This window comes from Harpia harpyja, chromosome 6, assembly GCF_026419915.1.
Source record: "Harpia harpyja isolate bHarHar1 chromosome 6, bHarHar1 primary haplotype, whole genome shotgun sequence".
Classification (NCBI taxonomy): domain Eukaryota; kingdom Metazoa; phylum Chordata; class Aves; order Accipitriformes; family Accipitridae; genus Harpia; species Harpia harpyja.
The window spans coordinates 7,777,053-7,803,934 of record NC_068945.1 but is presented as its reverse complement, the minus strand read 5'-3'; the positions used below and the strand labels follow the sequence as shown (position 1 = coordinate 7,803,934).

The 26,882-nt window shown below is 42.3% G+C and overlaps 1 protein-coding gene across 4 annotated transcripts; it reads right to left on the bottom strand.

The window, feature by feature from the left end:
• Nucleotides 1-3,008: 3,008 nt before the first annotated feature.
• STYK1 (serine/threonine/tyrosine kinase 1) lies at nt 3,009-26,817 on the bottom strand. 4 transcript variants are annotated; one of them, XM_052790207.1, is made up of 13 exons: nt 26,516-26,817; nt 24,530-24,663; nt 21,123-21,168; nt 20,627-20,985; nt 13,947-14,051; nt 12,907-13,050; nt 11,681-11,929; nt 11,188-11,369; nt 9,406-9,489; nt 8,943-9,151; nt 8,656-8,696; nt 8,279-8,375; nt 3,009-7,580 (listed from the first exon to the last, which is right to left on the bottom strand). In XM_052790207.1, exons 5-13 carry the CDS (start codon nt 14,011-14,013, stop codon nt 7,376-7,378), a joined length of 1,278 nt encoding a protein of 425 aa, XP_052646167.1. In that variant the 5' UTR covers nt 14,014-14,051; nt 20,627-20,985; nt 21,123-21,168; nt 24,530-24,663; nt 26,516-26,817; the 3' UTR covers nt 3,009-7,375. The 4 variants fall into 4 exon arrangements, with proteins under 4 accessions (XP_052646167.1, XP_052646169.1, XP_052646166.1 ...); XM_052790209.1 differs by lacking the exons at nt 20,627-20,985; nt 21,123-21,168; nt 24,530-24,663; XM_052790206.1 differs by lacking the exon at nt 26,516-26,817 and having other exon boundaries at nt 20,627-24,812.
• Between the last annotated feature and the right edge of the window lie 65 nt (nt 26,818-26,882).

Genomic DNA, 26,882 nt, shown 5'->3' with positions numbered 1-26,882 from the left:
ATCAAGAATGGTTTTGATATAGTATTCAAGGCACTGTTGCTAAAAGTCAGTGATGGCAGCTCAGGCTAGCTTGCTACATACGCATATGAGATTCTTGCAAACAAGTTCTGCAGGGGAGAACTGTAAGCAAAAGAGGAATGAAAACAAGCTTCCAAGGGCAAAATTGGGGGAAAAAAACCCCAAAACCAAACCCACAAAGGGAAATACAGCATCCTGCAAGAAATAATTTCCAGAGGAGATAGAATTTGAGATAAAATTATTATAATCCAAAACAATTTACAATAAGAAAAGCAAGACAGCATTCATTAACATTTGGAAAAAAATTACTGGATAGCAAGCTCTAAGCCACAGACAACTCAAATATTTTCATGAACATCACCAAACTAGCAATTTAAAGTTTTGCATATGAACTACTGGTTTTACACACTAAGTAGAAACCCACCAATGGCCCAAAGGGTTGGTTAGAAAAGGCTCCACCGAATCAGTACACCTGTGGGATAACCCAGAAAGAGAAACAGGAATATCTCAATTCTTACAGCAGTTCAAATGTGGCAGGCTTCATCTGAAAGCTCAAAGCATGTTAGAAGACAGTGCAGCTACTACTGTTAACCCGAAATGTATGAATCAAGTACATAATGGGGTTGTTTTAATTGTACTCAGGTTCCCAGTTGCATTGAAACAAAATCGGATGCACAGTCAAGTCCTTCCCTTGCATCCCAGCAGCAATTCTTAATTTTAAGGTAGACTACCATGGGGCAGATGTGGTAAGACCAGTCAGCCCTGCCATACAACCAATGGCAGCTACTATAGGGAAACAAGGGCAAACGCTGCAGCCTGTGGGACAGGGCTGAGTTTTGTCACATTGCTGCCTGTTTCTTATGCCAGAAACCATGCTGGCATCCTTTACGAACCTGTGTGGAGTAAAGGCACCCGTAACCCTTTAGCGAGGATTTTTTTTAACACCCATTTGGACTGACATCTGAGAAACTTCCCCTGCCTTAGCGAGAGCGACTGCGGCAGTGAAGCATGACTGATCCTTGTTATTAGGATGCCACCTCAGAGCAGCTCTGACAGCAAGGGCTGCTCCAGCAAAGACAAATAAAGAGTGAAATATGCAGGGTGATGGCAGCAGGGGAAAGTAAACCAGATCCAAAGCACTGGTGAAAAATTGGAAATCAGCTTGCGAAGTAAAGGAGCTTGTAACTTCTGACCTACGGCTATAACACGGTTTGTGTGAAGCTATGCTGACATGGGAACAGAAGAGCAACACCTCTAATGTAAAACACAAAGCTACAGAAGTAAAATGCCTCTTGCAGAAGAGGATGACAGTGGGGGCTGTTTAAAAACAGGAAAACCCCAGGCCACCTTCTCCTTTTGTCATAAGTAGAAAGACCTGTTAAAGCACTGTAAATACGAGACTAACTAATGCGAAAAAATTAGCGCTTTTATGTGTCTTGAAGAATTTGGGAGGGGGGTGTGTGAATTATTGCTATTTCTTGATGGTGCAGTACCTGCTATAAATAAAACCACAAGCTGTAGGAGGTAGCATAAACAAATACACTCTCACATCATCCAGACTAACCCACAGCCCTCACCAAAAAGCAATTCTGTGACCATAGAAGAGCAAGTAAAAGCACTGCAGTATCTCTCTTCTGTGTGTTTTAATGGGAATCCTTTGCTACATGCCCACTGTAGCAGGAGAAAGATTTATGGAGGCCTAGAGAGTTCAAAAAGACTCCTTAAAAGCTAATGGCTCATCTGTGGTTCCAGGAAATTCCAAGCATCGTGAAGCCAAACCGGACCATGAATATTTAGTATCTGTGCATCCTGTCTGTTGTCACCTTTTGGACCATAAACTTTCTTTTTCTCTGGACAGAACTTCCTCATCCTTAGCAGAGCTGTTGGTGCTAATTCAGTCTCTCACTGATCAAATGGCTGAAGAAGGCAGGTAGCAGAGATAAACCTTTATCTGTAACAAAAGACAATGCTACAGCTACATTTGAGAAGGACAGTGAAACAACCCACTGTTTTCCAGTCTCCAATCCTGTATCAGCAGGTACATTGAATGCTAGTCAAATAAAGACTCAGATACATACAATTTACACGGTGCGGTGCTAAACTGCTCCTTCCTTGTCCTGTCAGAAGTGAGGCTGGGCAAATTCACTCTCAAATGAGCAGTAGAGCGAGGCGAGACAGCCGTCGCTGACCCTAACCCTCGCTACCTCTCAGCAGACCAAATCTGCTCAGGCACGGGGTCTCACTGTCACAGCTTCAAATATACAGGAGGCAGCAATGCAGCAGCTGTGTTGGTTCTCTGCATTTGTTCCAGCCAGAGGAAGTCTTCTCTCATGTTCTAGAAAAGCTTCCAGACTTCCACCCCAAGCCTAGGGCTTCACCATGCAGAAGGTAAAAAGCTTGTTTCAATGGAACAGTAAACTCATGCTTTCGGTGATGGCAAATTGTCAGACAGAAGTATTGCAAATCAGAGAGGTGAAGGCCCGGTGCAAAGTCCATCCTGCCAGTTCTACAGGACTTGTGGCTCCTCTGCTTCACACCGAGTCAGTGGGGACCAACTGAATTATGCAGATGGCCCTGCCATCTTGGAGAAAATTGCAACATAATGATCAAAAGTCTGCATTTTTCATGGGAACAAGATATTCCAAATAAACAAATTAAACAAGGTTTGTCATTGAAAATCCACGCTTCTCCACAAAACAACTGTGAAAAATTTTCACCAGGCCCTCAGTAGATTCACCAAGAAGGAATTCATGCATGAGTCTACACTGATCCTAAAAATTTAGACCTGTGCGTGAATGGAGACTGCCATGTGGAAAAGATTTCTATAGACTACTTTAATTAGCAGGAAGTATAGTTAAACTAGGGTAACTCACACATGTAATTCCTTTTATGCCACTATAAAACTTAATCTGATTTACATTCGGTCACTTCCAAACCTATATAAGCTAACCTGGGGAAAAGACAGTCAAACCAGAATAAGAATGCTCACATTGAGAATCAAGCCACCTTATTGAAAGGAAATTAAATTTAGACCTTATCATATAGCAGGAAAATGTCTTTCTGTGGGCAAATTCATAAGTAGGGTCTTGGCACAGATTTGCTCTCAGGGGAAACTAAAGCAGATCTTTTGTTAGAGGCTGTGAGGTGCTCAGCATCCTGAATTCCCACAGATTCCCTTGATCAGAGCTTTGATAACAGAAACAAAATACGAGGACTCGTGTAAACCAGAACATTGCTTTTTGTGATGTAACAAGATAGGGAGCTTTGAAAACAGTGATGCATTTGTCACATTTATCTCTCCGTTTAACAAAGCTCCCTATGAACCACTGTGCATTATTCATCAGGTCTGCAGCAGCACTACCGATGCTGTTCACCGTTCTGAGATTGTATTACATACCTGAAACACACCCACCTTTAGCTGGCAAGACCTTCAGGAATATCCCATTCTTGGGTGGGGGGTTCAAACTAAGCAAATGGTTTTTTTAATGAATAGTTGATTCACCAAAAAAATAGTATCGGCTGACTGGTAACTGTGAATTTGACCTAAATTTACCAGGTAGCTTTGAACCTCTTTTCAAGTGAGTGGAGAGAGAAGAGGATGTTATTATTTTAGCATTTTGAAAAGAAGATGTTTCAATTCTTCAAGCCAGATTTACACCAAGAGTGGTTATGGACATTAAGGTGGCGATTAGCCAACACTGTAAAAAAAGTCAGAAAGCTAACTGAGCACTCTTTCATGGGAGTTTGCAATGTTCTGGTATATAGTGGTGATATATGTGCTGCATGAACTAACATTACTTTTATTTCTGGATGGAAACATAGTTTCTTACAAAGCCTAAGTGATATAGGAAAAACAATCATTCCATCGATGTTATTTCGCATTTAAAAGAGAAAACTTTTTAACATTGTCTTTGAAAGAAGACCAATAAATTTTGATGGAAACCAGAACCTAGGCTCCTTTTCACAGCTATATATGTTTAATATCTGAAGTGACAGTTGAAGACTTCCTTCAGGGTAAATATTCCCCTTTAGATGAGCCATCGTTTAGCTTTTTTCACACCACCAATTTTCGGCCTTGCATCCTACATGGCTAACACCTAATTTTGGCCTTATAGGATGCTGCAGGCCTGCAACTTGTTCTGAAATTATCAGGGATTCAACTACACCAAAGGCTGAAACCTAATAAATATAACTGACTGCAATTAGCCTTTTGTGGGTTTCTATGCCCTTTGACTCCTAACACATACAAGGGTCATGCTAATTGGAGGGATACGGAGTGAACATTGAATCCACTCTTCACACAGAACAGTAAAACTACTCCTTTAATGTGCATTTATTCTTTTTACAAGAACCTTTGTTGCTCAAAGTGCCAAAATAATTAGAGAAAAAAAAAATTAAGGCACTGTCAACTTAGAAACCACAAACAGTGGAAGTCAGATGAGAAAATTTCACAGACTGATTCTGCTTCTTTTGAAATGAAGGAAAAATGTTTGTGACTTCAACCGCCCCTGATTTTTTACAAAGTTTGCATGTTCATTAAAATCAATGACCAAATATTTTCAGATAAACTTTGTGCAGCTTATATTATAAAATATAAATACTGAACAAGCAAAACCCCCACTTTTTTTGATTAAAGAGTCATGCCCCTCTTCCAGGCAGACACTGAAGACATACAGGTGTATTTCCACTGGGACTTCAACCCCTCAGCTGTGCTAGGGTAAACCTTAGCATAGGCACTACTAACTTTTCTGCAATAGCACTGGCGCAGCCAGAGCCTACTCATAACCTGAAGAGTCAAATCATGTGCATTCACATAAATCACCACTGCAACAACCCTAGCCATTGAAATCTTTAGTGGAAACAAGCCTGGAACTCACATTAAAACGTATCCACTGATCAATGCATGGCATATAAACGGCTTATAAGAAAACTACGTACATAAACTTTCTCACATTATTATTTTAAGCTGAATCTTGAGTTCATATTCAGCAGCTCACTGGGCACAAGTTCCTATCCTCCATACGATTACCAAAGTTATCTGTGTTGTTTACATGTGAGACCTTGAAGTAGCTCTGTTATCAACACAGGATTCACAAAATGCTACATATTGTCACACTTGTCACAGGGTAGCTAAGAAGGTCATGGCCAATATCCAGATCCTCACTGCAGAATTCATATAAAGGTGTCACCACAGAGATAAATACAGTCTATGGTATATTCTCACCATAATCACACAACAATGTCACTATGCATGCTTATTTTCATCATGTATTGTTTTTAATGTAGATCAACCTTTCTTATTTGGTGTACTCTTAACATTTCCATACTGTTTTCACAGTAGCTGTTATAACCATGGACAGGTGTCCCTCAGAAACCAAAATACTTAACCCAGCAATGAGCAACTCAAAATAGAAGCACATAAACAAATGACCTGCTCTGCTCAAATGAACACTTGGTTAAGGACCATCCCTAAGAAATTCAGGTCTGTAAGGACTTTTTCCTGAGACGAACATGGGATAATACGCCTTTTGTCTTGGAGTACTCGCTTGAACCCAGAGCTACTACAGGGAAGGTACACTCTACACGAAGATGTATTACATTAATGTAATAACTTCTGCATCCACAGATCTTCAGATTTGGTTTTTTGGTTTTTTTTAATACAGTACCCATTCTCCCATGGGAAGCTAGAGTATAAAGCACTGGAGAAATCCCAGACATTTACTGAACACTTAAAAAGGCACAAACACAACTAACTGTCTTGAATAGGTCCTTAAGTGAATGGACAGGAAACTATCCATTTTTATTACCTACTCCATACGGTTTTTCCTATAGGGCTGTGCCCCATAGCATATTCCCCAGTACATCTCCTGTTTTAATACCCAACTGATGCAGTTTCCCGGGACAGAAAGGATGGGGAGAGATTTACAGAAACCTCCTTGTGGTGGGTTGACCCTGGCTGGACACCAGGTGCCCACCAAAACCGCTCTACCACTTCCCCTTCTCAGCTGGACAGGGGAGAGAAAATGTAACAAAAGGTTCATGGGTCGAGATAAGGACAGGGAGAGATCACTCACTAATTACCGTCACTGGCAAACCAGTCTCGACCTGGGGAAAAATTAATTTAATTTATTACCAATCAAATCAGAGTAGGATAATGAGAAATAAAACCAAATCTTAAAGCACCTTCCCCCCACCCCTCCCTTCTTCCCAGGCTTAACTTTACTCCCCATTTTCTCCACCTCCTCCCCCCAAGCAGTGCAGGGGGAGGGGGAATGGGGATTGGGGTCAGTTTATCACACGTTGTCTCTGCTGCTCCTTCCTCCTCAGAAGGAGGACTCCTCACTCTTCCCTTGCTCCAGCGTGGGGTCTCTCTCACAGGAGACAGTCCTCCATGAACTTCGCCAACATGAGTCCTTCCTACGGGCTGCAGTCCTTCACAAACTGCTCCAGCATGGGTCCCTTCCACGGGCTGCAGTCCTTCAGGCACAGACTGCTCCAGCGTGGGTCCCCCACGGGGTCACAAGTCCTGCCAGCAAACCTGCTCCAGCGTGGGCTCCTCTCTCCATGGGGCCACAGGTCCTGCCAGGAGCCTGCTCCAACGCGGGCTTCCCACAGGGTTACAACCTCCTTTGGGCATCCCCCTGCTCCGGCGTGGGGTCCTCCACGGGCTGCAGGTGGAGATCTGCTCTACCGTGGACCTCCATGGGCTGCAGGGGGACAGCCTGCCTCACCATGGTCTTCACCACAGGCAGCAGGAGAATCTCTGCTCCGGCGCCTGGAGCACCTCCTTCCCCTCCTTCTTCACTGACCTGGGTATCTGCAGGGCTGTTTCTGTCACATATTCTCACTCTGCTCTTCCGGCTGCTGTTGCGCAGTATTTTTTACCATTTCTTAGATATGTTATCACAGAGGTGCTACCAACGTTGCTGATGGGCTCAGCCTTGGCCAGCGGCAGGCCCATCTTGGGGACATCTGGAACTGGCTCTATCATCGGACATGGGGGAAGCTTCTGGCATCTTCTCACAGAAGCCACCCCTGTAGCACCTCCACTACCAAAACCTTGCCACACAAACCCAATACACTTCTTTAACTCAAGTTTCTCATTACATTTTCTACAGCTTCCTAAACCCACTTTGTTCCCAAATGACCACTGGCAGAATGATATCAACAGGTTGATTTAATAATAATAATGATAATAGTTTGTTGTTTCTGGTATGGAGGAGAGATCTGATATATATTGATGTGTTTGAAAAACAAAGGGATCCCTCCCAACATATGCAGCTCACTCTGGGCTTGCAAAGAGTCTAGAAAGGGCAAAATCAGAGACTTCTCCTTTACCAACATGTGAAAGGGTCCTTCAGAGTATAGTGTATTCCCTCACTAGGCTGTGCACATCAACACCAGCAACATTAGCATAGAGTTCAGGCACCACAAGCTCAGGCACCTGCAGTACTGCATGGTCATTGCTGGTCTTTACAGCTGTTTGTAGGGACCGGATCAGGTCTGCTGGAGAAGGCCGGTTAGTTGCATTCCACTGCCAGCAGGACTTCATGATGCCGTACCTGTAAGATGGACAAGTAGGGCAGCACTGGGAATGAGAAGCACCAACACAAAGTTTTACTACAGTCAAGTCATCTCATATTTAAAATATCTAGAGACCTCCTCTTTTTCTGCTTCATATAAAGTTCTTTCAATGATCCTTTGGAATTTGCAAGCACATAATAATGTGTGGGGACAAAGGCATGCAGTTGTTTGCCAGGATGTCAACCGTGAGTATGGGAAAAGGGAAGAAGATTGTTTGGTATTCCCTTTTGAAAGAGCATTATGAAAGAAAAAGCCTCTGAATATTAAAAGAAATTATGTCTTCACAAAAGGAAATAATAATGCCTTATATCTTCCCTGTGGATGATTTGTTCATTTCAGGGAGAATCCCACAACTTAGAGGAGAAAGATTACTCCAGAATAGCCCTGCACCTTGCAGGGAAGCAGTGGAGCAACAAAATGCAAGGGCAGATATGGAAACAGAAACAAGAGCAATTTTCAAAAGCAGGAAAGAACAGTTTTGGCAATCAAGGTTTCATACAGCAGAATCCAGTAAGGAGATGTGGCAGACATGTGAGAACAAGTCTCCTCAGCTAACAGGTTACTGTTTTGTATAGTCGAGACTTACAGATCTTCTGTAAGATCTAGTTTTGCATGTCTCACTTCCATTTAGCTCTGCAGATCTCAAGTTCAATTGTCCATAAAGCAAGTGGCTTACATGGCTTGCTGGCAGCTTGAGGGCTGCTTCATAATGTTCTGTCTCTGCAGGTACGGTAAGATGTCAGAAGGTGGCACTTCAGGATATGGTGGAGCACCTGGAAGAGCAAAAGGAGCAACAGTAGAAAAACTATAAGGTAATGGTTGCAGATAGCAGCTTCTGTGTAAGAATGCCTGCCTTCCCTACCAAAATCCATTTTTTTCCTATCACAATTCACACTGACAGAAAGTCTAAAGGGAGTTGTCAAGACTTTGCAAGTTGGAAAAACAGGATGTTTATTTAAATGGCCCAACTTTACATGCTAAAATTTGAGATTTTGGGTCTTGTTAATTTGCTGCTTCCTTACATATTTTTTTATTATCATTAAATCTTCTTACCTAATGTTATCATTTCATACAGTAGAATTCCAAAAGACCATCTGCAAGAAAAGAAAACAAAGCAATGTTAAGTCTCCATTTTAGCTAGCTAGCTAGCTTAAATACATACAAAAAACTAGGCATGACCTTCAGAAATTATAAGAGAAGGTATGAGCTATAAAGCGGAGCATTATCCTGAGACTAGATAGGCCTTACTGTGAACTGCAGGACATGAAACGATACATAAAGGAGTGAAAGAAATAGGCCTGACAGAGAGAGGAACTTCTAGTCCAAAAATTAAATCATACATGTCTGCCTTGATGCTAGGGGGTTTCTTCAGGAGCCGCTCTGGTGCCTGCCACTTGACTGGCACAATCTGTGTGACTGAGTTGGCACCATATGTGTGAGCTTCATAGGCCAGACCCAAACCACAGAGCTTAGCAGTCAAGTTGTGATGAAGTAGGACATTCCTGGCAGCAATGTCACCATGGAACAACTTCTTCTGTTCAAGGTAAGCCTGGAGAGTTCGAAAAGAAAGAGACCATGATAATTTTAAAAGGAATATTAACTGATATCAATTTTCACTTAGTTTATGCCTGTCTTCCACACTGTGGAATAGAGGTGTATGCTCACCAAAATAATGCAAGCATATTTGGCTCAGTTTTAACAAAGCACATCCTCAGTGCTTAGGCCAAGAAGACCAGCCACCACGCAGACTTGTGTTCCAATCAAGCAAGAAGGAAAAAATGCAGCAAATGTGAGCAGACTTACCAGAGCTGCTGCAACCTGCTGTCCAACTTCATATACTTGCCTCTCAGTGAGGTCATAGGGGATACCATCCATTGTCATTACATCCTAGAGACAAAAGAGCAGACCTTGGTTCAAACAAATGCCATAGCTGTAGGGTACTGGGGAATATTTCCTTCTAATCTAATAAAATGAGTACCATCTAATCTTATGCTCTCCCAGCTAATTTCAAAATTGGTCATAAATCGACTGAAATATAAAGGTACATGGATGGGTGATGTTGATGGATGGATGGTGTGCTGGGTAAGACAAGTACACTAGAGACAACTGGTGGGAAAATTGAAGGGTGGAGAAGAGATTAATAGGTTAGACAGAAATGGGCAGAATGACAACGGAGAATGACAATCCATACAGATGAATGAAAGATATATTATAAATTAGAATGATGAGTAGAAAAGCACATTTATAACATATGAATGGTTATCTGGTACGAGACTAACAGTCCATCTCTCTTACTATCCTGCCTGTAAATGACCCTAGTTGGATGCCCAGGAGAGAGAGAGAGAATAAGGTAAGCACACAATGCTTTTCCTGTGTCGTTTGCCAGCCCCCAACTATTTTCAATTTAAGAACTTCCTGAGATGGTTATAGTTTCAACATGTTCAGTAACCTTTGAAAGGTTATCTTCCATGAATATATTCAGTCTTGTCTTGAACCCATGTAAAGTTTCAGTATCCACAGCAGTCAGTGGCAAGGAATTCTATTAGTCAACTCCCTACTTCATGAAGAACCACCTCCATTTGTTTGTTTTGAACATGGCACTTACTAGCCTTACTTGCTACCACCTTGACCTTTTGCTGAATGAGGCAATAAGCAATCTCTCTGTATTTACTGTTCTAGATGTAGGAGAATGATGGATTTATATAGTGACATGGCAGAGTTTTGTTTCTATGCCTTTCTTAATAATGCCTAATATTTGGTTTCTTTTCTTCAGTTAACGTTTTCATTGGACTGTATATTTTCATACAATCAGACCCATGATTTTACGCCTCACGAGCAATGGGCAGATACAAGGCCATCACTACATATGTGAAGCTAAGACTGCTTTTCTACATGTGCATCACTTCATTTTTAACTATGCTGAATTTCGTCTGTTCTTTTTATTGGCCAGTCTCTCAATCTTGGAAGATCCTTCTGTAATTCCTCAGGGTCAGCCCTTGCCTTTACTGGCTAGAATCATTGGCAACCATCATCACCTCACTGTCATCCCATTTTCTAGGTTATTGATACATGCAGCGAACAGCACCAGGTCCTAGGTGGGTGACCCCCCTCCGGTGCAAGTACCAACCTTTCACTCTTATGCTCTGTTTCCTGGTTTTTAATCAATTGTTATCATTCAATGACCTTCTCCCTGGTGTTGTCACTGCTCTGCTTTCTTAAAAGCATCTGGGTTGAGACATTATTCAAAACTTTTTAGAAATTCAGGTAGCTGTATCAACTCTCACTCTTATTCCAGTGCCTGCTATACCCTTCAAGGAACTCAAGTGGTCTGCAAAGTAGGACTTAGCTCTACAAAAGTATGTCAACTTCTCCAAACTATATCATACCTATCGAGATATCCACTAATTCTATTCCAGTTTAGACTTGTGTAGAACTTCTCTGGGGGATGGAAATAGTTTAGGCTGATATAGAAGGATGCATGGAGAGATTAAAAGAATCATCTATGACTTATGGACTATGACTTATGGATGGATATGTACCTAAGAAATTTAAAAAGATATTCTATCATCACTTCTTTTGACTCACCTTCCGACATGTCCATAGAAATGTCAACAAGTCACCAAGAGACACATCTTCCATGATCATATAAAGTGGGAGCTGGTCTACACAGCATCCAACCAATTTAACCAGGTTCTCATGATGGCCAAGATTTTGATGGAATTTAATCCTCCTCAGGAAGTCCTTTACTTCCTGGGGACTAGCCAGGTCTGAAAGAACAAAAAAACCCAACTCAAACCAAACCAAAACAAACCACAAAACCAAACCAAAACAAAATAAAAACCACCAAAACCCCACAACAAACAGAGGCAGCATAGAACAGGGTGAGTAGCTTAAAATCAACATGAACAGAAATTTCTTTAGTCTTACCAAGACACTCCTACCAAAATACCACTCTGACTAGCTAACATGATACTGAACACAGCTTGTTCTTGCCCAGTAATGACTGCAAAGTTCTGCCCAGCATCATGTCTTTGATACAGAGATCTGTACCAAAGCGGATCCTGGCAATGTGCCTTACCTTGTAAGACTTTCAGTACTACGGTCTTAGTCTTCCTGGGGTTCCCAGTTTCCAACTGTGCTCTGTAGATGCTCCCATAGCGGCCATGTTTTATCAGCTGCAAGGTGCCTGGTGAGAGTTTCTCTCGTGGTATCTCCAGTTCTTTCAGCGTCAAGGATGCAGAATTTAGCAGGCTCTCCACAGATGTCTCACTCAGCTGGATATAGTGGTTCTCTGTTGAGCTGGATTCCTGCTGATTCTTGTCATTCACTGGCAAAAGCAAATACACATGATGCATAAAAACAGACAGATGAACTCTTGTAGTAGGTGGCAATGCCTGTCCTTCTATCCTCTTTAATTTTTGCTCCATGCTGTTTTGGAAATCAGGACAAAGTAAGGAACTGTTATTGTCTCTTAGTTATCCTGGCCCTTGAAGAGAAGGAATTTATCTCCCACTCTGTTTGATGAAAAGGCAGAATGAATCTGGAGATCTCTACTATATTTAACTATGCAAACTTTCTAGATAAGACGCATTTGTACTTGATTCCCCTGTGCTGAAGCAATGACCATTTTCTTTTATTACCAGCTACCAGTTGTTATGTAAGCGACATGGACAGGGTGTTCCCACAAAAGCCTTATCTTTGTTCTCAATTATTTCCCTTAATATAGGCTGAAGAGGCTTTTTCCTCTACAAAACCAAAATCAGTTCAGAACTGGATTTTCCTTTCCACACAGCAACATGTGTTTGCGGTACCAACAAACCTTTCCCTACACCCTCACCAGTCCCTGTTGTTTCCTGTTGTCTCCATAGGAAGTGGGAGACGACAGCTTTAAATTAAATTTCTGAAATGACAGTATAGAAAATGGATTAACGAGAGGTGGTCTGCATCAAAATGATTGTCATTCATAATTACTCCAGTGAAACTGTCCTTGCAGTAGCCTCTAGAAGGCTGCTACATGAACACACTTTGCAGCTCTCAAGTGATATTACCACAGTACATTCAACAGCCTATATGGTACGTTGCTTTAGGTTTTGTCAGATCTATCTATACTACAGATTCCACTACTACTACTGCAAGTGGGGTAAATCAGGGTTTGCAGTTTTTCTGATGTTCACTGGATTGCTGAATACCACTCAGGCTCTTCATAAATGCTATTGCCTAACACCTCAAGCAATGGGGAAATGGGATTGACTTCTGGCCACTGAAACCAACACTCTTTCCTCTGGTTGAAAAACATTTTTTTACCTTGGTGTTCAGATGATGATGATTGCTCCTGCTTTGCTCGCAAGCCTCGACAGTGGAGCCAAAGGATCACAGTTAGCACGATGACAAAAAAACCCACAAGGAGAACTGGGACAACAATCACTTCAGTCTGATATTCACGCACAACTATCAGCAGAAAAAGAAAACGGGAAACCAAGGAATAAGCAGCACTGCCAGATGCACATTGGTTCTATATAACAAAGTAGTAATAATCCATTTCAGTACCTTTCAAACCCAAAAGCATGTGTATCTATCCTCTGCTCCTTGGAATAGCAACTGAACACTATTAGTGCTGCCACTCTATTTTTCAAAGATGCTGAGTATCTAAACTGCACGAAACCACTGGGACTCCCACACTTAAGGTCACTTATTTAGATGCCTTAATACAGAGGCTAGGACTTGTAGCCATGTGGAAGTATCATCCACCAGTGAAACAGAACCAGCCCTGGCAGAGGCTTACCAGGGAGATGGGAAGGGCTGGATATTGCTATGCCATCACAAATACATGTGCAATTACAGCTTCAGCTCCTTCCATTAAAATTATAGGGAGCATTTTAAAGAAAACCGGGCGTGGTCACCCGGTTTGGAATTTGACTGGAAGACATTGCAATTAACAAGGATGTCGCAGGTAACTAACTCTTGTATGTTCCCAGATCTGGAGGTGGTGCTATTTTTGCATAGGCCAAGACCACATTTCAGTTCCCAAAGATGACAGAAAGTCATGAAATCAAAATCTCACAAGACTGGTCCTTAGGGAAGCTGCAGGGAATCTTTAATGACTATATTATGTCTCATTCAAAGTAGAAATACTCTAAAATGCCTAAAATTATGTGAGATAAATCCCACCACAAAGGCTGTATCCCCTTAAAAGTTTCTCCCGAGACACACACAGGAAAAGCTCAGTCAGATCCTTCTCAGATGCAGGTGGAGGAGGGGAAAGGGCTTGGCCCACTTTTTAGTAAAGCTGGACTTCCTGCTCAGTATGTGAAAGCTTGTTACTTAAAGGAATCTGTGAATCTTACCACATAGCTTGTCATTGCTGTTGCACTCCAGTAGCATGCGTGTGAATCTTTTTACATCCCCTGCCATGTTCAATTACAAGCAAGTGGGTTTCCAACCTCTGTCTTCTGCACAGACACAAAGAATATTAATAAAATTTATTAGGACAAAGGATGATTCATGAAGCAACAAGTGACCTGAATATGGAACTTTCTACCCCTTATGATTAGTGGTTGTATAAAGCAGCAGCACTGGGACTTCAAGGCTTAGAAAATGATACAGGACATCCACTGTCAAATCCTATGAATGGCAGACTGCATGACCAGAGAGAATTTAAGATTAAGCTTGTTCTACAGTGCTTCACAAGCAATCAGGTACCCCTAGGCCTAAAGGCTGGCATATGCACAAAAATTCAGAGTCATGAACTTAATTATATTTAAAGAATAGCTAATACAGCTAATACACTTATAACTAACACACTTAGATGCCAAAATGGCTCAGCCTTTTATCTTCTGGTCCGTAACAAATGAAGAGATCAGCAGCATGCATACAAAATGTCTGTCATTCTTGACTACAGCCCCTGCCACAACTTGTACTATTGCTCCACAAAGACAAGGAGAAAAAAAGTCTTGTCATTAGGGCTCTCTGCTACTGACTCCTTAACACTGCCAGTTCTATAACTAATCTGAAGCACAGCATCTGGAACTCGTCTGCATTTGTAGTTGAAAATCCAGAGCCTGTGCAAGCGTGCACCCTCCCAGCTGTAATTTCAGATATCACTAATCTCTCAGGATGTGCAATCATACACCTACAAAATCTTCTGACTGTGAAAGTGCGTGTGTCATGTACGGCCCCACTCAGACAGGGCTAGACTCACCAGTGTATGCCAGTGTCTTTGAGCTGCACCAGGACTGCAGATCAGCTGCAGGCCTCCCAAAACACATCCCTGATGTAGTATTTCAGCTGTTCTGCATTACAGGGGGAGATTAACCCTGTAGAAATTTGCATTTCAGTTCAAATTGGTGTATGTGGTTTTGTTTATTCTCCGGAGAACACATAAGTGTTTTAGAAGATGCCCCACTACTACACTAGGTGTATTATATTTACTGAGGACTGAAGTCATAAGATAGGAATAGGCTCTGTGGTGCTGCATTGATTTACATCAGCAGAGGACCTGGACTACTATTTCTAAATTGCAAAACTCAATGTGGTGAATAGCGACGACTGTCAGAAAGGCAAGGCATGTACATTTAGCTACTATTTCTTATAAAAATTGCCAAAAATTTAAGACTTAACAGTTTCACAAACAGTATCATCTAGAACGTTTTATAGGCATTGGGACTTTTATCCTGTAAGTACTTACTTTATTTTCAGCTATGAGTTCAAGGCAATTAACCTCAATGGCAAATGTTAATAATAATATATGGCATTCTTACTGATATTAATATGGTTTTATGGAAGTTGGTGATGGATCAAACATTAAACACAGTTTGTTCTCATGCTTAAAATTAACGGGTGAAATTATGCTTTATGAGTTGTATAACAGAGGCAGCAGAAAGAGGAAAATGGAATATATCTGCACTTTAAGGTATCACAAAAAGTCTGTTTCATTTTTTATTTCCTTTGGTTCTTAATACGCTAGCAAATTCACTTGGTTTCAGGGTGTGGCTACAACATTAATCCAGTTAAAGGAGCAATAATACAGCAATAACGCCAAGCTTTTCAGGTACACTCTGAAAGCAAGCACACTAAGTCAACCTAGCTTGGCTGTAACACATACACACTCTTACACACAAATACACACGTATCACTGTAAGAGGAACAGTCCTAGCTTCTTTCACTCTCAAGACACACACAGATACAAAAGACACATATGAACATTACAGGAAAATAGACTTTAGGACCATTAGCCAGCAATCATGTTGTATAATCTGAGCCATAAACAGCCCAAGCTCCATCTTAACACTAGCTAATGGCTTTGCTTTGTACAGATGCTCACTAGAAATGCACACTTACATTTAAATGACGTGCATGCACAGGCACATATAAGCACACGCATACCAACTTGTACTTACACAGAAACATGCTCATACAGTCGCCAAGACCGATGGAAAAAAGCTTTGACACAGCAACCATGTCTACACTGGTCCCCTGTCCGTAAAAAAGATTCCTACCTACTCCCTTATGCACCTCCCATCAGTGATGCCAGAGGGTGGCACCCATTTTTTCTAACCATACTCATGGCAGAACTATGGGATCCAGAAACAAAAACATTGGCAGCTATTGGTGCTTTATTTGCACTGGCACTCCCATTCATTGCTGTTGCTTATGGAGCCACGCAGGTGTTACTACTGGGAAAGTTTGATTAGACAAGTCCATTTACACTCTATGTATCTATCCTCTTGCAAAACTCAGGAAGCAGGAAAAGAAGTTGTACTTAGTAAGATAATTCTGAAGTGCCTTTCAGTGCTAATTTCCAGGCTGAGACCACATAAATTCTCATACTTAGCTCTTTCTGCAGCTTACTTGACTAACAGCAACATCATTGCAATTCCTACATTTCCATCCTCACAACAAGAGTGGTAACTCATAAATCCACAGATCTCCTGTTATATGTTTAATAAATATTTTTGCAGTGTACCAGTAGGGGACACGTGGAGGTTATGTGGAACTAACATCTTCAATGTACAGGGACATACTCACCACATAGCAGAAAGCATATTGTGCTCAACTACTTATTTTATTATATGAAGACAGTTTTCCAGTACCAAGCCAGGATAAGGGGGACAAAAAAGGTGGTGTGTTGTTTTCAGCCATGTTTGTTTGCCAAGCTGTTCTGCTGCCCTGGCAATTTAGACAAAGTGCAGAGGGCAACACAGGGACAGGAATAAGCAGCTAAAAGATGGTTGTTGGGAGGGCTGCTTAAACCAGTTCACAAAGCCCCAATACTGAATGTGAATATGGTTTTGAAAATGCAGCTGAGCTGAATTAAGTGCTCACCAATGCCAAAAGATGGGAGTATCTCTTCTCTCTGGTCTCTTCCCACTCCTTGTTTTGCTCCCAGCTGTGCAATTGATCACACAGTAAACTGATTCAAACATTAACCTAGCAGGAAAAATTCACTGTTCTTTTGCCAAGGTAATTTCCTGACATTTTAGTGAGTGGCATTATTTCTCCAAGCAATTAAAAAACGGCCAACACAGGCTCGAGAAAGTGGCAGGGGCACACATCCAGAAGCAGGAACAGGGAAAATGGATCTCCTACTACCTTGGGTGGAATGGCTAATTCGTCTAAAGTTGTATTGTGAAACCATTCCCCGTGTCAGCACAGATCCACAGGTACTGCGTGCCAGCATAAGCCCTACTATGGTTTTTCCAGCCCCCTGTCACTCATTCCCATGTGTATACTGTCCCCTTCGCGCTAGCACAAGCATTCACATGGTAATGTGGTAAACTGATCAGGAAGGTGATCTGCCCTAAAATAATCAATCCTCTCTTGCATTTTATGGACTTATATTTCATATCAGGCTCCATTTATGCTATTTAAAGTGCCAGGACGTAAGAGTCAAGAAACCAGAGTGACAAACATTGTGGTGAACACTGACAAGAAAGAGAAACAGAAAATCTTACGTGCCCATGGAATATATGGAACAGATGGCTTGAGAACTGCACACACAGAAACTGCCTGCTGCTTGCTCCTGCCATGTTCAGGAAAGTAAGTTGCACATATTCATGGTAAATACACAGTTTTGCCAGTGAATATGTCTGACTTGGGAACTAACATCAGTTCCTATCATGCACAGTGCAAGTGTGTAAATCCTTGAGTACTGATTAGCTATTCTGTCTAAAGAAACAGCTGATTAAATTAATTAAATATGATAAAAATAAAGGCTAAGAGGCATTTGGATCTTCATTAGACCTTTTAAACTGTGCTATGAGCTGATACGGAATTAATGTAGTTATTTCCCCAGACTTCCTGGCCTGCATTAACTGCACACCACTTTATTATAAAAATATTCTTACAGGTGTTTTTCATGCACCAGTTGTGAGGACCAACTGTAATATGACTACAGACATGTAAAGAACAGCTGAGTAATTACTCACTTCAGTCCAGCACACCGCCCAACTGATAAAAGACAAAATAAATCCTTTAACCTTGACACTTTTTATGTAATTTCTTACAGTGGCAGAACCATACTCTCAAGCTTTTCCAGTCACCATTTCTGCACTGCTTTTATTATTTTCCTGCTCTTCTATATGACCTTTGAACATGGCCACCAGTCAAGGCTTAGGCAACTGTTACGCACAAGCACACTGCCCTGGCTGCGCGGCTGAAAGGGAGGGGAGCTACCACGGAACTGCAGGAACCAAAATGGTAGTGAAACCACGATGTGTGGGCTCAGGACAGCCCAGCAGTTGTGGACACTGAATGTGAGAGAAGAGGGAGAAGAAAAGCAACATGGAAAAGCAAACAGCGAAACAGATTTCTTCCCCTGTAATGTCCACCGTTTTACTAAAAGCAGCGTCCAAAACAAATAAAAAACAAGTCCCACAGGTTTCAAGCCTAACAACTTGATACCGTAAGAACATATTTCTGCAAAGAGCTATGTATTTGTTAAGACTACATATCCTGTCTCTTCTGCCTTCAGAAGACCTTAGTGACTATTTCCAACAGCCTGGCAGAACATGACATGTTTGCAAGGTTTCCCTGGCCCATCGAGTCATCTGATCTCTCACCATAAGGCACCTGTGGGTTACCAAGCAGCATCTCCAACTGTTGAATGGGAAATTCTGACCGGTCAGCCCAAGTTAAAACATACCAGAGCCACCTCACTTCTCTTCTGAACAAGGATTACTAATAATATCCTGCGGCTTGCTGTATTGGCTGTAATAATGTCTCAGCTATAAAGATTTGGTACTCTAACTCACTTTTCCAACACCTGGTAGTTGTAACACCCTGTAAGAAAACAAAGTGTTTCAAAAAATCACGTACAGTGACTCAAGATTTTCTCTTGGCCCAAAATTAGAAGCAGTACCTGAACATCAAACCTAGACTAGCTGCTACTGACGCTTATTAAAGGAGTGAAAGAAAACTAGGCCGACCACTTCTGAAGAGCTAGACCATGGAGAAAACAACAAATAATGAGGTCCATGCTGCTAGCTGATCAGGTGAATTACTTAGGGCAAACTTGGCTCCTTTTCAAGGGAGCAGAAAAAATAGGCAAAGTCAGCAGTCACTACTGCATTGAGAAATGAGTCAGGAGGACTCTGCACTGCTGTGCTTTTATGCTAACAAGGTTAGTCCAAACTGGCACCTTATCAGTGGAGATATGCAAGTTCTTATGGTGCTAAGTTTTGCTTAAACTCTGATCATCTCACAAGAATTAATTTACTTGTGCAGCATGAGGAAGTTTGAGTACAGAAGTGTGAAAGGTACAGAAACTGAATGGTGATTAAGACAAAAATTTTTTCTAATGCAGACACAGACTACTATAGTTTCTGAAAAATTAACATATATCTTGATCACACTCCCCCTGAATTAAGGCCATGAAAAGTTCTTTCTCACAGGTAATCTGCAAAATAAAAGTTAAAATAATAAAAAAACCCTGAGGAATACATTAACCCGAAGCCCTTAGCGAGCAGGCTGTTTGGAATATGAAGTGTCTAGTGGCCAAACTCTCAACAGCAGAGTCTTACCTATGACATCTTTTTGTGCAGTCAAAATCACACACTACTTTTGAAAATGCCAGCCATTCTGTCTCTTTCTTACTGATGACTTCTGATTTTGGTGGTAAATGCCAGTACTAAGCCTGTATCAAGTCCTAGCACAAACTTGACACAGATATTCTGAAAAACTGTGACAGCAAAAGCTGTTACAGGACATAAGCAGAATGAAGGAGTTTTTCAAAGGACCATGCATACATGTAGCTCTTGTTGTAAAGAACACTGTGTGATAAAAATACTGCATGATACCACATTGCTGCATAATGGCTTAAGAAATTGGAGCCTGAATCTGCTTTCATAAATGCACAGCCACAAGGAAACCGAGCTGAAGCTGTGTACAGTACTTTAGCTTCACAATTTCTCAACTTTTGGATGTTTCTTGGTGCACTTAACATAGATTTTGTTTATAATTTAATCAGTAGCTCATGCACACACACAGATACATGCAAACAGGTAAACACACAGAAAAATCTAGATATCTGCACCACTTTGGATTAGAGTTAGCTTCCTTACAATCAAGTAACACTGATGGAAGTCAAATGCTAATTAGTTCTGAATCCAGCCCTAGGCATTTGTTACTTAACCAAACACTGAACATATTTATACACACATGCATAGTATTGCCCTGTGTTGTTTCAGTGAACTGAGACTAATTTTATACGAAACTTATTTCTTTTGTTATTTTCTTCCTGTTTAAAATGAGCCTAGAAGTTATTTCGTTTAAATCAACCTGCATGTAGAGGGCATATCTTTTTTTCTCTCTAATCCCAATACCATTATGATCACAGAAATTTATTACTATAAGTAACTTCAATACAAGCAGTAAGTACATGCACAGATGTATATACATACATACACAGATGTATAGACTTTACAGTACAGCTATATCCTAGTTCAGGTCACATTTATGTTAATGAAAGTCTTTTTAAAAAAATAAATATTCATTAGCTAATCTTCCAGCAGTGTTTTCTCTCACTTACCTGAACTACACCACTTCTCTTGCCCTGCGGTAGTCTCTTCCTGAAGCTCGCCTGCTGCCGGTTCCCAGTTTGTCCGAGACCGCTCCTGAATAACACTGATGGTTGCCTTGTGTGGTTGCAATTCTTATTACTAAGTTCCTCCTCACTGATCTTCCTATCCCAGACCTGCCCAGCTTCAATTCTTTATTCCTCAAGGTCTTCTCAGCTGTCTCCCCAGGGAGATCACATGAGTGTACGTCCAACACACAGGATGACAGGTAGGCACACACTTGTAAAACGGGTCTGCCTGGCTTCCGTGCACCAGCTGCTCGCCCACAGATGACAGAGACAGGCAAAGAAAAGAGTCCACGGGAGGGGACCTGGAGTGTAATTTGAAAGGCAGGCAAACACAGATCAAGAGGGATAGGCTAACGTGACAAAGAGAAATCATACACTTCAGATTACAGGTTCACGTTTAGAAAAAAATGGGTTCTTGGAACAGAAAATCTGTACAAACCCCCTAAGACTCCAGACACTGGAAGGCTTTCTGTCAGGAACACAATCTGCAAATGAAGAAAGAAAGAAAAGACTGGTAATACCAAAGCATGCTACAACAGACAGCAGCAACAGAGGATTTTTCCACATTCTGCCTTGCTTGTTCATATCCCTCCTGCTCGGGCTGTCCATGCATTCTGCCAGCATTTTCCAGCCCTGCCATCAGTTCTCTCCTGCCCTTTCCTCCCACCAGTCCAGCCCAGAGCTCCCACACAGCCCTGGCAACGACCCTCACTTACAAAACCCCTTCAAAATCTATCCTGAGCTCCCCAACTAGACCGGATAATACTCTTGAACTTGCCTTGTGACCTTTTCCTGCTGTGATGCCCTTGGGGTCACCGTTGTGCTCTGCTGGTGCCCTCAGTCCCCAGCAGCTGCATTGCGTAATCTTCATTGCACCTCAGTTCCTCAGTGTTTTAGTTCTGGGGACTTTCTTCCCACCCAACCACTGTATGGAAGTCCCAGCTGTTGGCCTGCTCTCCCCTATCACTGAAAAATCTTGTGTTAAGAGTTTCAGATTCCTGACTCCTGGTTGTATGAGTCTGTACAAGATTATTTGCTTACCTACTTCATACAAGTGAGAGGCAGTTGTATTACAAGAGGAAACAACATGAGACCTATCATTGAGAGACAAAGTTCATTTCACAGTCAACAACACAATGCAGGTGGCTTTGGGAAGATGTAGAAGATGATATGATCTCTGCCAACTGTTTGAGCAAAACTTACCTACTCCTATTAACACTTTGGTGCTGTGTGTATTATTTTGTTATGGGAAAATTTTAGTTGTGGTAGAGGCAATAGCTTTAGATACTGAAACACAGTAGTTAATTTATCCACAAGAGAGACTGTGTATCAATATGTTTGTACGCCAGTACATCCCAAGCTTCTCTCTGGGATTATTCTTCCACCTGGCATTTACTGTCCATGCATGCAAAATGGTGAAAACCAGGAGTGGTTTTCTTCATTGCTTGATCTCTCTACAGAGACTGGCAGAAGTGGGCAAAATAGAATAAGCGAAATAGCTCTGTGATGTGGACTTTCAGCCCCTGAGAAACCAGGAGAGACATCTTTCAGACTGAAAATTTTCTTGAGTTAGATCACGACAGCTGCAGAGCATAGGCTCAGACTCTGGTTTTAATTTTCCTCTTATTCTGGTACTAAGCTGCATTGACTCTCAGCAGTATTTTCTTCATGAAGGAGCAGAGGATCTGTCCTATACCCCATTCCCCATTAAAAAGTGGCTAAAATGCAAACGACAGTTCCTCATTTAAATGAGTTCTTTACTGAAATGTGTTACTTTCCACAGGCACCTTCCCCAAGGGCAGCTGGGTGAACCTATTCAGATTCCTCTTTAAAAATATGCTAATTGGCAATACTCCTCCTTTTGGTCCTTCTTTCACAGTTTCTAAAGCCCCCAACTGCAGAGGAAAGAGTGGGAAAGGCAAAGGGTTAATATTCAAGGTATGCATATGCAAAAGCAGCAAGCGCTGCTGCTTTTAGCTTCCCCAGTCAATCTTTCTGCTGTGCTCCCTGTCAGACTGGTTGGAGAAGATATTTCAATGGTTCAGGCCTCAGACTATATAATCTTCCTCACTGATCCACAAGCCCCTCCCCCTGTTTAGTTAAGGGACAGCAGTCATTTATCGTCATGTTTTGTCCTGTGAAAAACAAAATTCTGCTGTAAGTCTTATATTGTGTGCACATCCACAAAGAAAACATGGTTTAAATGCCTCGGTCCTTCTGTTTTTTCCTTAAGCAAGTATGATTAGGCACACTGAAAGGCAGTAGACTGGCAGTCTTATTAACAAAAACGTCCTCTTCATCTCCAAGACAGCTATAGCAACCACCCAAATCACAGAGCAGCTGCTCAGTGGCCTCAAGATGTGTTTCTGGGACTAAGCGGCAATTCAACCACAAGCCATCCAGTCTTTATCCTATGCACTGAGACTGTTAACAAGGGTGCTAATTTTGCAGTTCAGCTTCTAGAAGGTAAGCACGCTCCAAGTAACTGCTGCTGGACCAGAAAAAGCAAGCTTCAGATGAAGGGATCCCCTTCTTAAATGTTGTGGCATTCACTTTTTCTGCAGTAATTTAGAGGCAGTAAGGTCTCTGACTTACTTTCACATCCTAATGTAAGATTTAAAACTGTGGCTTATAGGTGATAGACTGTGACTGATCTTTTGGTCAGCCTAAGCCCACAGAGGTTGAAAAGCTCAGTACCTGTTCTTTTGTTTCTGCAAGCCAGCCATTCATCCCCTAATGGGGTAAGAATCAGAACAGATGATCTAGAAGTGAAAGAAAAACTCCCACCATTATCCCAAGTCTCTGTTCTGCCACATGCGCTTTGGCTCTCAAGATGGCAGGTCTTCTGACTTGAGAACAATTCATTTGCCTATTTAATATTTAGATTTTTCTTGAAAATGATAGTTCTAGTGTGATTTTCAGTTTATCCCTGCAGTTTTTGTTATTTAAAATTTCCAAAGGAACAAAGGCTAGGAGGGGGTAGCATTACATGAAAAGAAATAAAGAAAGAGCTTCTCCTTATAAAAATGAAATGACTGAAGGATTATGCATCAAGCGTCTTCAGCCAGTTGAAGGTCCAGTAATTTGCCAGCACTTTCTCTATTCAGGGTTAGGCACATCTAATAATAGTCTTTTTCCCCTGCTCCCCTGCAAAATTAGACCTGATCATTTCCAACTCTGTTCTTAAATCAAACGGAAATTTCATTTGCACAGTTTCATGCAGTCACTGGTCTGGTCAGCCCTCTCTTCTCAAACCAGATGCTCAGGAAAGATCCTGAAGGTTGGTTAGATGCTCTAAGTAGGCTACAATACAGTTTTCCCCTTTGGCTTCTTTGGCAGATTTTCCAGGCCCAGAAGCTGGGATTCATTCAACACAGCTGAAAAACTAAGTTAAGGTCATAGCTGCCATAGGTTCTCTGTATAGTCAATACAAGGTCATAATAACTTCTGTAAAGCAATTCAAGGACTAAAATCTTCTCTCCCTACACTGATGTCACAGGTACAAAGGGTAACCTTGCTCCTGATTTACATGTCTTGGTCAAATGTCAGAAGTTAGATACCATACATTTGGGCTAAATTCCATTATCTTCCTCTTCTTCAAAGAAATAACTTCCCTGAGCAGGAGCTCTTTGGGCTCTCAAAATCAGTACATATCTGCAGCGTAACTTGGTAGCTTGGCCACACCTTCTCCCAGAACTGCAGGGCTGACAGATGAACTGTTAGACTGTAAGTTAGGTGCAGCACGTATCATATGCATTCAGTTCCGCTCTACTTCCTAAGTGCTTTTGTCCTAGGCAACCAACATCCTGAGCACAGTATGTATGCATATTCCTCTGTTATTTTAACCTTTTCTCTTTCAGTTTCTTACGTTCTTTTTGTTAAAGATATAAATTTTCCTTTTACGTTCCTGCTCTTTGCCACCGCATTTTTACACTGTTCCCATTTTCCAGTAAGAACCCAACAGCTCCTCTTGGCAAAACCTAGAAGGTAGTGAACAGAGCTACAGCGACCTGAACAGCCAGTCTCTGGATGGAGTAAATTGCAGGGTGTCACACAAAAAGGAGCCAGCTATCCCCTGGAAAGAATGCCCACAGAGACCTTAGAAGAACTAGAAAGTACCTATCACCAACAGCTAGAACACTTACATAAAAATGCATTTAAGAACAATTCCACTCAATAATATAATATTTATGCCTGTAATTCACCCTTTAACATATTGCTGTGTCCTAATTATAGTAGAGAAGAGTCACAAATAAACAAAGACATGTTGAAACAAAACACGCTCCTGTCTGCCAGTGTCACTGGAAATGGATTCTAGCACACTTATTATTATGCAGTAGCAAGGTGGCTGCTAGGCTATTGGCATTACATGCATAAACACACGACATATGCTGCCCAGGTTTTCATAAAGTAATGAAGCAGTATTAAAAAGCAACACCACTAGACCAAAAATCAGCCTCCTAACCACATATACACACAGGTACAGCAGGAAGGCACCATCTGGGAGACAGCTTAAAGGCACAGAATTTAGGTGCTGGGGCTACTTAAGAAATGACTGTGCCACCTCAAACCAAGGGTCCATCAGCCTAGTACTATGCCTCAGGCGGCTGGCAGCGAGAGTGCCTAGGGAAACTAAAGACTGTAAGAACATAGAATGATACTTCCCTTAACACTTTCCCCAGCCGCCAGCAGCCTATGCTTCACGGATTTACTTAGTCAAATACAACTTTTTCTTTTATAAGCCTTCAAGGATTTTGCTCAACTGCTTTTGAACCCCTGCAAAACTTCAGCAACACAATGCTCTGTGACAAATTCCACAGCATTCATATAACTTGGGTGAATAAATACTTCATTTTGTTTGTTTTGAAGATGGATTGCCAACTTCAAACCAGCTACTCAGTTGACAGCGAAATGAGTGGCAATAGCAAGAGATGAGTAAGTTTCATGCATGATGAGAATATACTCCATTGTTTACAAACAGGACTAAGTTTTTGTTTGTGTGGATGAAAAAGGAGAACAAGAGACAGCCCAAACCATTTAAGGTTTTGATATTGATCTGGAATGCGACACTATTTGGGGCATGAGCAATTCAGAGAAGGTACTTGATTCTCACCCTGCTATACACCAGGTAATTCCTAGTATCAGCAAACTCTCGACAAACTTTTGAGTCTTGTTGCTCAGTATCCAGAAAATTTCTAACCCTTCTTTGCCTACTCCTGCAAACACCTCCTCTGGTATTTTTTGTTTATGAGGACAAATACCATAGAATCGCAGCACAGCTTGGGTTGGAAGGGACTTTAAAGATCATCTAGTTCCAACCCCTCTGCCATGGGGGTTGCTCAAAGCCCCATCCAACCCGGCCTTGAACACCTCCAGGGATGGGGCATCCACCGCTTCTCTGGGCAACCTGTGCCAGTGTCTCACCACCCTCACAGTGAAGAATTTCTTCCTTACATCTAATCTCAACCTAGTCTCTTCTAGTTTAATATTGTTGCCCCTTGTCCTGTCACTACAGGCCCTGGTCTGAAGTCTCTCTCCATCACGCAGGCGGGAAGACGATCCCCTACAGAAAAGAAGCCGAGGCACCACCCAACTTTCAAACTTTGGGCTCGAGACGTAACTTTTGGGTTACTTTCAGGACAATCCCCGAAAGGACAGGCCATCTGGTGCAACCAGCCTTGCCACGGCTTGCAATGGCCGGCAGCCGGCCGTGAGGGGAGGCCCTGCACCAGCCTAACGTAAGGGGGCTATACATCCCGGGGGGGGGGGGGGGGGGGGGACGACGACGACACGACACAGCCAGAGGGGCCGTAAGCAGGGGGAGGGGGTTACCTCCTGTTGTCCAGCCTCCGGGGAAGGGCAACTACGGCACGGCGGCAGGCAGGGGACCAGGCGCTGCCCAGCAGGCCCGGCCTGCCCCAGAGGTCGGCCAGGGGCCCGCCGTACGGCGGCCCAGGGCCGGCTGCGGGTGCGCTGGAAGGAGGGGGGTGGCGGGACACGGAGCCGTGCCACAGTCCGGGCCCGGAGCCGCGGACTGCCTCCCTGCCGCGGCGCGGGGGGCAGGGGGGGACAAACCCCTGCCTTTCCGCTGCCTGTCCCTCGGCCGCCTAGCTCCTCACCCAAGCGCTTGTTTTCGCGAAACACAGAATTAATCGAGTCCGTGAGCTCGGGGGCAGAGCGCGCAGGAAAGGACGAAGAG